Source organism: Corvus brachyrhynchos, unplaced genomic scaffold (genome assembly GCF_000691975.1).
Source record: "Corvus brachyrhynchos isolate BGI_N302 unplaced genomic scaffold, ASM69197v1 scaffold121, whole genome shotgun sequence".
NCBI lineage: Eukaryota > Metazoa > Chordata > Aves > Passeriformes > Corvidae > Corvus > Corvus brachyrhynchos.
The window spans coordinates 1,675,625-1,687,187 of NW_008236445.1; the positions used below are offsets into that span (position 1 = coordinate 1,675,625).

At 34.6% G+C, this 11,563-nt stretch overlaps 1 protein-coding gene across 6 annotated transcripts in view; it reads right to left on the reverse strand.

The window, feature by feature from the left end:
- Positions 1 to 11,563, reverse strand: part of SCEL (sciellin) — a 69,853-nt gene that overhangs the window by 4,964 nt on the left and 53,326 nt on the right. For all 6 annotated transcript variants that reach the window (XM_017725806.1, XM_017725809.1, XM_017725808.1 and 3 more), the window contains 6 exons: positions 9,006 to 9,065; positions 7,335 to 7,391; positions 6,271 to 6,330; positions 4,616 to 4,705; positions 1,144 to 1,218; positions 187 to 295 (listed from right to left, as the gene is read on the reverse strand). In XM_017725806.1, coding sequence (XP_017581295.1) covers positions 187 to 295; positions 1,144 to 1,218; positions 4,616 to 4,705; positions 6,271 to 6,330; positions 7,335 to 7,391; positions 9,006 to 9,065 — 451 coding nt within the window. The remainder of the gene's footprint in view (positions 1 to 186; positions 296 to 1,143; positions 1,219 to 4,615; positions 4,706 to 6,270; positions 6,331 to 7,334; positions 7,392 to 9,005; positions 9,066 to 11,563) is intronic.

Below are 11,563 nucleotides of genomic sequence, written 5' to 3' on the forward strand. Positions count from 1 at the left end.
TGTAGGGAAGAGTGGGAAATGGAGAAATTAGTATTTCCTACATTAACCTTCTCCTCCAGTCTCAAGCCTTCTTATTCTCACAGGTGGAGAAGGCCTAAGGCCTAAATAATCTCTTATTATATGTGTACTATAATGCAGGTATTACAATCGAATTATATTTCTTGGTAGCAGGTGAAATCTTCTTACCTTGAAGCAAGTCGAGTGACAGTAAATTTGCAAGGCATCTAAGATCATTTTGGCATCTATGCCCAAGGGCTTCCTGCAGTATGTACATATATCTTTTCCAATTATACTCCTGTGTGTATAATATAACATCAGCTGTCAGAAAAAGAGCTGCTATTGAAATCTCAAGCAGAAAATTGATAAGGTTAGCACACTGCGTGGGAAAGACATTTGTATAACTGTACAATGGCCATTAGTGGAAAAATGTCATTTCTGTATTTTTTCCATTCTAGTTGACAGGTGTCATACACATGCTCCTGTGATGGTGGCATTACTCTCTGCTTTATCTGGATATAACTGTTGGTGTTGGTTTAGCATTACAAAATCAATGGGTCTTGCTCCTTTCCTGTCAGTGACAAACCACTGTACTAATATTTAATCATCCCCAGAGTTCCTCATCCTTATGTTGGAAAGCATACAAGATTTTCTGATTTGGTATTTCCAGGTTTAATTTTACTTATTTTTCCCCATGAGGTAAGTTATAACAGACTGAGCAAATATCCTGAATCTTACTGGTGTGAAAATAGTTTTCAACAGCACTGTCATGTGAACTTATTCCTCCACATTTGTACATAAATTTGGTCATTACAGAGACCATCCTTACAAAGGAAGGAAATTTTGCAGAGTAAGCGGCTGCCTGAGATAGAAACCTACAGAATCACAAAGCCAAGTCTGTCACTTAAGGCATTGGTTCTTGTTTCTATAGATATTTTAAAATGTCAGCTGTGACAAGCCTAACATAATATTAGGCTGCTGAACTGTGGTAATGATTTGATGGCAAGATCTCACTGAAAGAGAGCTTTGTATGAAAAGCTGTCTCATGATGGTGACTTCCACTGTGCTCTTTTGTCTGAAGACTTGAATGCTTATGTAAATGTCGGTGTCCTTTGGTACTCTACGATGTTATTAATGTGTACTTACCGATCAGAAGTAGAATAAACAGTTTTGATAGTATTTCCAGTTATATTTTCTTCATAGGCACCATATGATAATTTGCTGTGAAGCAGAGAGTGCATAGCAATCACTATACAGTACTACATTTTCTTAAAGGTTTCACTACACTGATGTTAATATGCAAAATAAACTAAGACAACATGCTTGTAAAAAAAAAATCATACTTTGTGATGAGTTCTTTTTCTGGTTTTTTTTACAACCATCAAGAATAAGATATCAAATAAAAAGTGTAAATTAGTAATATAGTAATATTAGTAATGTAGCGTCCTTAGACTGTGGTCTATTTTTGAATGATTCTTAACATTTCAAAATTAAATCCACAAGCCCATTGAGCAGAATTTGCATAACAGTATTGGGTTTCCTGTGCTGATATCTCAGCCTAAATGATACATATCAGAAAATGGTGACAGACTACATTTTTTCATTTTCCTCTGCTTCTTTCACTTGTCCTCAAAGAGCTGTCAAACAGCCAAACAAAATTACAACATGTCCCTAGAATTAGAGAGAGGGTCTTTTGTAGCACAGGCTGTTCAATGTGTGATTTGTGTTCACTACAGTAACTGTATTGTTCCTTATATCAGAGTAGAAAGGAACATACTGACTTTAATTATCAGGGAAGTTAAATCTTCCATTTCTAAAAGTCCCATTTTCCAAGTTACTTAAATGTCAGTTTTGTTTCCATGGAAGGGATGGACATATATGCGACAGTTGAAGAAGGAATATTGCCATACATGTTTTGAAGATTTCTGAATTGATTTATTTATCCTATTCTCCAGAAATTCTTAAGGTATATAGTAATTAATACATGATTCATATCACTCTAGAATAATGTTCTGCAATGTTAGGAGGAATTGTTTATAATCATGTATTTACCAAACACTGGGTTTTTTTCAGGGAAATATAACAGATTGATAACATGTGTAAGGTCTTACGAAGCTCAGATACTCTTTTCTACATACCTGTATTTTGTAAAGTACATGTCTTATTTGATTTCTGTGCAACACCAGAAATGTCTTTAAATTGCACAGTTACTGATAAGCTGAAATGATAAACGTTTTATTAATGTTTCATAGAACATAAAAATAGGCTTTTTATTTAATCAGAATGTAACAAACCTGGGTTTGCTCACCACAGAGGATGTATCTCATCAAATGAACATTTGATGTCATTTACATTTCAGGTGAGATGAAAGTAAGCTTACTAAGTAGGAATGCAAACTAAAGCTAAGTGATCACCTTTTGAAAGGGTTTCTCTGGCTGAGAAATTCTCTTAACCAAGAATGTGCACAACACATGTCACAGGGTGGGGTATACTGGTCGTGCAATTGCCTAAAGTTTCTTGCTACAGTGAAAAGTGGCATAGGCGTATAATTTCTCTACTCCTGTAAAGTATGAGCCTGTGCTTCTTTTTTTGTTGTTAAGCTTATTTTTCCCAAATCTTCTATTTAACTTGTTGTATTTAACTGCAGAATCTCAGGCATTGCACACTCAATTTAATATGGGTATCTGCATGCTGCATGCCTGAAAGTAACGCTATGTTACGGGAAGTTGTATAGAGAAAAATACTTTCCTTGAGTGTCCTCCTATAGAGAAGAGCATCCCTTGGACTTTACTAACTGACTGGGGTATTATGGTTGAAATACACAAACATATATATAACCACAGCTTAGGAAAAAAAACCATAACTGGAGTGTATAAAACAAAAAATGTTGAAGCTACAGCAAAAATATTTCCAAAGCATCAGTTTCTAACCTTGTCAACTGAAATAGTAAGAAAACTGCGAACATTTAAATAAATGCATAGTCTGACAGCTTGACGAGACACCAAGTGAAAACCGAGTCCCAGTATAGCCTGAGAACTGTGCATCTGATCACGTCCCTTCTTTCCGTTCGTATCAGTCACTCCTTTACTTGCTATGGTGTGACTTGTTCATACAGCAACCTACTTAACAATAAACCCTCTGTAACAATAAACCTACTGCATAAAACCTGAAAGAATAACCTACAAAGACCATTCATTTAATAAGTTTTCATGAATTAAATTTGGATTAGAACTTCAGGTAGAGGGTATACATTCTGTCAACTGTAAGGTAACATTGCAAATTTCAGCACTTTGTCCTGTCATTCTTCTATTACTGTTCTCTATTTTGACTTTCAAAGATAAAGAGAATATTGTAACTCAGAGCCTGTATGTGCGCAAAATTCTGAAAAATGCTAAATAATTTTCCTGTTGAATATTCATTTTTAATTTTAAATTGTATGCTCTTTGGCTTTGCTTTTATTCTCAGTCAGTTTATGGGATTTTCCTTCAAGGTCATGGCGAATTTTCAGAATACACAAATTTCAATTGTACTCTAACCTCCTACAGCAAATTAAGAATATCAGGGATTAAAGATTCCGGGCCCATTTATGTCCACAGTAAGGATCAGGTGTGCATAAGGATAAGGATGGGGACATTGACCATAGGTTCCATAAAGTACCACACTGTGACTTTTACTTTCCCTGTCAGTAAGGCTCAGTAGAAGATTTCTCCTCTCCCTGCTGAGTCATCAGCCCTGACTCAGGCAGTTCGCAACTGTTATACAGCAATACAACGTATAGGTTATGTCTTTAAACAATCCTTCCTACATTAACACCTAATTAATCCATATAGATGAGTGGATTGATACAGAAGAGAGGTTTTCCTAATCCAAAATGGTCTTTCATTCCAGAACTATATGTTGTATTTTTTGTTGTCATATTTCTTGAAAGTAATTTTGACCTTAAAGAACAAGATATAATTTCTTTTATTTCAATTATTTCCTGTTACCAACAGACCGGGTGTTCAACTAGTTCTATTAAATATCCCTACGTCACATTTTTCACTCAGATTTGCAGTATGTGGGTTTGTAGAGGCAGAATCCAGCTAGAGCATGAGCATTGCAAGAAAAATGTTTTTTAAAACAGTTTGATCTTGGTCAAAAGTCAGAATCCCATGCCACAGTTTCAGTGATTAGGTTGATGATACATGGGTTCAGATTTGTCCCATAAAGGTTTAGGAACTTAATAAGGCACTTGAGTGAAGAGTGTAATGTTTTCCTTACAGTCTCACAAAGAAACAAGTTCATAAGAAATAAGAGCATTCAGGAAATGCCTTTTTTCTATTGATTATATAAGAATTCCGGCCTAGCTGCTGTCCTAAATTTTATGTTTTCAGCTACATTTCTAGAGCTACTCAGGGTGTGTCTTGTGCTCCCCACTCTGTGCACTAGAGTTAGGATTTGTGACCTTCTGTGCCTGGGATCCTGGAAGCAGATTTGGAAAGGGGCTGGCATGTTTCCAGAGACCAATGTGAGCTTCCAAGCATACCCTAAATTTCTTGCATAAAAAAGTTTTTTATTAATTTTTTTCCAAGAAATGACACTTTAGACATTACACTACTTAATTCATTGTCCACAGTACCTGGTCTTTCTTTCACTGTTACTAGAGTAGTTTGTTTCTGGGAGATTATTTGGAGCCCTTGGAGGGTTTTCATATGCTTTCTCAATTATCCTAAAATAAAAAAGAATCCACACAACAAGAAAAGAAACACTTTTTAGAAATCATTTTCAGCTACATAGTTTTAATTTACACTAAGTCATGAATGCAGAAGCTTGGACTAGAACAAGTAGGTAAAAGAAATTTATCTTATTTTTGTTAAATTGTTGGTAAAAGAAATTTATCTTATTTTTGTTAAATTGTTGCTGGTGAAAAATAATGCAGTCACTGACCTGTAATTTTAAGTCTTCCAGTTTATGCTGATATATTGATATATATTCATATTGGAAACTTCATCTAACTTTAATTGAACTCTAGTTTCCTCAAAGTGCCCACTGGGGTTTTCAACTGCGCAATAATGTCTCAGTCGTTGATAGCATTCCACATTTTCTTTTCAGTATTCCATAATGTTGTATTCTTAGGCTTACTATATTTTAGTTCCAAATTTTCTTTTGTTGGATATTCTACAGTTATGTTTTTAGAAATGACCAACTAAACAGATATGTAGACTTGTTTCAAAAAGCAGGACTACGATCAAGCAAGAGAAACCTTGCCTCCTGCAGTTTTCCCTGCCACAAAACATGTCAGGCAAACAAACATAAAAATAGACCTTGTCATACAAATTATGGGATTTAAGGTATACGTGCTAATAATGTTTTTGATGATTTTACAAAGCAGCTCAGACAAAGGCTGCTCTTGTTTGGTTCTGCCAAAGGTTATATTCTGGAACAACATGATCATTATATGCCTTAACTCTGGATGTGTGGGCTGCAGCTTGATTATTTCAGCGAGCTTGCCAAGAACTGAGGCTCTGCTGAACGCCCCTCGCTCAGTGCTTGTTGTGCTTTATATGCAGAGCAGTGCTGCAAGAAGCAGCACCTCCATTGTGCCCAACTCCTGATGGAGCAGGCCCCTGTCAGAACTGAAAGAAACTCTTTCACTGGAGATGCTTCCCTGGTCAGACTGTCAAGTGGAATTGCTGGGATAAAAATACTTTCTAATAAAAAATAGTAAAACTGCCTATGTATACAGATAGTTATTTTCTTCCTCTTCATGTGCATATAAAACTAAATGGAAGACTCAAAAAAGATACCATCAGATTGGTACCTAAAAACATAATACTAATATCACTTTAATTGACCAAAATGGATCCTACCTTTTGTAAATAATGAAATTTAGTAGCAGTAAAGCTTTTATACTGGGAATTCATTTACTTATATTTGTTTGAGATGCCAGCAACTGAATTCACGGAACACTTAGATAAACACAAAAATACTTCGGAGGATCTTGTCACTAGTCATTTTCATTCTCCGTGAAAGATTATAGGCTTGAGTCATTTCTTATCAAAATACATGCAGCTTTATTGTTATATTTGGTTAATCAGGCACATTTTAGAAATAATCAATTATAAATTATTTATTATTTATAAAAATAAACAATTTAGAAATAATGAAATATCTCACATTGGGCAAATTCTGTTTGCTTATATTAGGAATTCACATTTTCTGATACTCCTAAACAGCGACATGTCTTGATATTTGATCATTAATCTTTAGAGAGAACTATGAATTGAGTCTCACCACTTTTTACTTTGGTCATCAGCAGACTTTACTTCAGTGTGATCACCATGGTCCTCCTCTCTGAAAGTGAGAAAAACTTCAGAATTAACAGAAGTATTTAATTTAATCTAAACATATTAAATGGACTGAATTATTTACGTTGAAGAAGAACAAATTGTATGCATTTCTCAGGTAAGACTCCTGACTACAATGAGTAGTCATCTGTTCAGGCTTTAATATTTTTCATTTTCTTTCCAATGTGACACTGCAAAAGAATTACAAATGACTCAAAAATGTCAAGTCCATTATAGTATTGCAGGATAATTCAGGCTGGAATTCAGGGACTTCAGGAGCTCTCTAGTCCAACCTTCTGCTCCAAGCAGGGGCAGCACTGAGGTCAGACCAGGTTTCTCAGGTATTCATCTAGTTGGGTCTTGAGAACCTTCAAGGAGAGAGATGGCACAACCTCTCCAAGCAAGCTGCTCCACTGCTGGACAGCCATCCATACATCCAGTCAGAATGTCTTGTTTCAGCTTATGACCACTGTGTCACATTGTGGTGCCATACTACAGGTGAAGGTCCTGCCTACATCTTCCAAACTGACTGTGGCTCTGTCATTTTAACTTGAGAAACAGACTTTGATGCAGTTCAGGCATCAGTACCATGAGCCATGGAAATGGCTGCCAAAGTGTGTCCCTTGCTTTGTTACCATATCCAGCCCAAATCCCTCTTCCAACTGCTGTTATCTAGGGTTGTATACAATCTCTAGGTCTATATGGCCACATTTATACCAATAACTCATCAATCATTGGCTCCACAAAAAGCTTATTTAATATAACACATTTCATATGTCAACATATGTATATAAAATATAATTTTACATTAATATTGCATATTAAATGCTCTATAATAAAAGATATTACCCATTGACAAATCGTTTAAGTTTGAAAAAAGGTCACTGTGGTTCTCATTTGAAAACAAATAAAAATCTAATGATTTTTATGGAACAGTACCTATTAATGCTAATATCCAATCAATCATAAATATTTTATAAGTGTATAAGGGAAAGATTATGACAGGCTTGCCTCTTATTTTCCTGATCAGCAGTATTTTTTCCAGTAAAATCAGGAAGGTCTTTTCCTCTGAAAGAAATCCAAATAGAACTGTTAAGATATTCCCCCTGTCTAGGAAGGGATAAAATGTCGTAAAAGAAAGAAATATATTTATGCACCCATTTAAAAGAAAAAAGTAAATTGTTAGTTAATTTTATGTTCAAAATTTGCAAACACATATGTTATTGAAGAAAAAATGTTTGTAATTTTCCCCTAGCAAGATAAAGTTCTGTACTATTTATTTCTTTATTTATAAAAAGTATTATCTAGTATATCCAAGAAAATAAAAATGCTTTCTAAAATTGTATCAATGCCATGGTTTAAGATTGTTCTTTGCCAATGAAGACAGTGAAGAAGAAACATGAACTTTCAAAGAATTTGGAATTAATTTGCAGATTCCAAGCTACTTAATCCATGTTTGCATCATTTATTTGAAAAAATGATTTTTAATTTAAACTAAGAAACTTTAGCTTCTTAAGATAACACCTAAATATATGGCCAAATGTCCAAAATTTTTTGTCTGGAATGACAAGAAATTACCTCTGTGTAACAATGAATGCACTGATCATGTCTGTATGTTGAAAATGTTAGTATCTGAAGATTCACATATTTTACACAAAGGAAACATTTTCTTTGATTTCATAAATACAGTTAAACTAGAGGGTAGGGTTTTCTTCTGTTTTCCTTACTATTTTAAAATGGTTCAATGAATTAGAAAATGGAATGACTTACGAAAAACACCGTAACTACTGTAAGAAAAGCCCCATGATTCTCTTTGAATAGAAGTAGAGAGCAAAACAAAAGGCCAAGTTAGCTCTGTGAAATTCATTATTTGGTCACTTCAATCCATGATAGGCTTAAAATTTTGGATACTCCTAAAATTCAGTAGTGTCTCAAAGCCTTGGACTCTATCCTAATAAGTTCTCTGTGAATGAACGTTTAAAAAAAAAAGATACTTAAGTCAGAGTTTAGTGCTAAGTGTACATCTATATGTACATGTATGCATATATGTAAGATTGTCTACTGCAAAATAGATGGGCACAGGTTGGCAACATTTATGTGCTGTTACTGTTTAGAACACGGTTCTTGAAATTTATCTGTAGAATATGAGTGCTCAGTATGACAAATATTACACAGCTCTTAGTAGCACAGTACCCCCCCAGTTCATCCCTTTCTCTGTGCTGGAGGGCTGCTTGCAGACCTCCAGAAACTTGGCTTGAAACTCATTGAACTGACACACTATTCAGAAAAGAAAGTTCAAGCTGTTCTCTATGGATCACTTCCCTTGCTGATTGAAATGCTTTGTTACATCTTGCTGGGCAACACTTACCATCCATGAGTTCTACAGTATTTTGTTTACTGCCCCTTCTCTAACCGTATCAGAATATTTCAGCAACTGTTTAATTGTGGGAGCACATAGGGCATGTATGAAAGTTTGCCACAGGTAGTACTTGTTCAGCTGGTAGTGCACATGCCAGTGAATTAATCTGTATTTTTTTATATTCATCTTTCTGTATAAGGAATGCTACTTATTAATCTATAAACTTTTTACAGATTAGCAACATTACCTTTCCTGACATTCTCATAGTTGCAAACTACTCACTGCCTTAGAAAAGTACGGCCTGAGGAACTTTGAAGACTTACTCCTTGTCACTTGTGAAAGAACTTGGATTCTCTTTGCTGAGGTTATCGAGGTCTTGGTTCCTTCAGAGACAGAACAAAACCCAGATCAAATTACAATTAGTATAGCCAGCTGTCAAATTAGTCAAATTAAATACTCATTTTAGAAAAAGTTATAATTGACAAATTTTTTGTGAAAGAAAAAATTGAACTGATGACCATCATTTTAGTAATTCAAAGGTATAGATACAGAAATATGCCCACCATATGCACATTAAGCACATACTCTTTCTGGAATAAAAGCACCAAATTATGTTTTGGAAGCAAGAAGTTATACCTAGTACTTATGTCAAAAAGGATAAAAAAAAAACTGCTGAACTTGCATTGTGGACAACTTCAAAGAGTGCCTGACCTCTAAGATGTTATGATATAACAAAAAATCTTAACCACATAGTACAATGAACCAAGTACTGCCAATATGTGAGTGAATCGTATCTTAACTAAAAAGTAATTATGGTCTAGGTCTTTCTGTATAAATTAAAAAAAAAGTTCTTTTGTCTATTTGGTAGGCTGTCTAGACCAGGTCCTTCCCAAATAAACTCTCCCTTCTCACAAGAAATTTAATGTTTAAACTGAGGGATGCTGAGATCTAGTTACACCCACTGATTCTTGCACTTCCACACAAGAGATAGAATGTGATTTATCATTACTATCTGATGTAAGAAAAAAAATCTTCCTTGAATTAGATCTGTCTGGTAAATTAATTTTCCCTTTTTCAATATACTAATACTAAAAATATATTAATGTAATGCAACTATTAAAAATAGAAATTTACATTAAGGTATTTCATACTTTTTAAATGAACTTTTGAACTTTTAGTAGTATCAAGGCAAAACATGGAGTGTTTCTTTGAGTACCTTTATTTTCCTTCAAAGGATTGTACTGGTGTTAACATTTCTGTAAAGCATTTCATTTCTGTGAAAATGCATTTTCAAAATGCAAACTCCTCTACTGAAATTTTTCCAGCAGCTTTGCTTAAAAAGCTAGCATCTAATAACATTAACTCGCTACAAAAAATGGTAAGTTTACTTCTCAAAAGCAAGCAATGGGGAAAGAACGATGCCTTTGATTATATGACCTCCTATAGGACCTGTTCTATAACGTGGCAATCAACAATGTTCTTTATGTTTCCTTATGAATAGCAGTATGTTTCTTTACTGACTTTTTATTCTGACCTGCTCTGTCATGAAACAACATCTCCATGAAAGATAAAGGTAGCCTTTCAGGTTTCTTCTTGATCATGTTTATCAGATTTGGGGCTCTCTTTGATAAGATTATCAAGATCTCCATTTGTTTAGGAATTAAACAGTTCAGCGTAAAGAGAGTCTACTGTCATTTAGCTAGAATTCCGTACCAGTCATTAATAAATTATATAGTTTTGGAAATTCTCTTTATATCATCACAGATTTATCACTTTTCAGAGTATTCCTTCAGAAACGGAAGCCTTGCAGTTATCCAAAAATATCCTTTCCTTGGTGAACTGGATGGCAAGTTGCTTCCTCCCTACGTGAAGGTAGCAACACTAAAATTATAGTAAGTGTAAATAAGAGCTCAGGTAGTTACTTAATTGATATTTTTGCGACTTTTATTAAAAAAAAGCCAAAAAAACCAGTTGTGCATGTGTCTGGCTTGAGTAAAATAAGCATTATTATTCTTGTCTCTTGCATCCTCCATTCGTTTCTGTTCTTAGAGGTATTTTAAATGTTCATTTAAAGTCTTCTACAAAGTCTACTGAAGCTTTGAAATTGCAGCTATCTCAGTTATGATCTTTATGTGCTGTGCAACCTGCACATATACATCAGCCTCAGCATTGTATATTCACCCAAAACATAGAAAGCAGATCTGGGGCTCCTATTCATTCCGGCTGCAATCACAGGCTTATATGCAGTTTACTCAGCACAGTTATCAGTAGCCTTTCTGCTGACTTCTGCTGACTTTCCCAGCGTGGAGCAATGGAAAAGCTCTGACAGTAGCAAAGCTGTGCCCTGCAGGCCACTGTGTCTGTACTTTCCTATGTCTGATTGTCAAAGGCGTCTAAGCATTTGGAGAACCAAATTCCAATATGCTTTTAATGAGATTTAGCTCAGTAATAGAGATATATTTGAAATTTTTACTCATAGTGTAGATATAAAATATTCTGTTCACTTTTTTTCAGTTTTAAGTTTTGTATTTTTTAATAATTTCTGTGAGTATTTCTCTCAGAATTAGATACATTACTCGAAGAAGCCTTCTTACCAAAACAGTCCAATACAACGCAGATAAAATATGCTCCCACAACAAGGCCCAAATACTAGAACTTTCTGTCTTAATCTTTGTAGTATCAAATACTACATAATTGAATGAATAATGCTGTAGAGATTTATTTTAGAACACTGAAAAGTTATATCACCCATATATTTGTTCTTGTAGGCAGCAACTTTCTGTCAAAAGGGGGGGGAAGAAGCTCCTTTGAGATGAGCAGGAAAGATTCTGGTTCTAAAACATGTTCTTTTTAAGTTTTCACATGTATTTTAACACTCTTT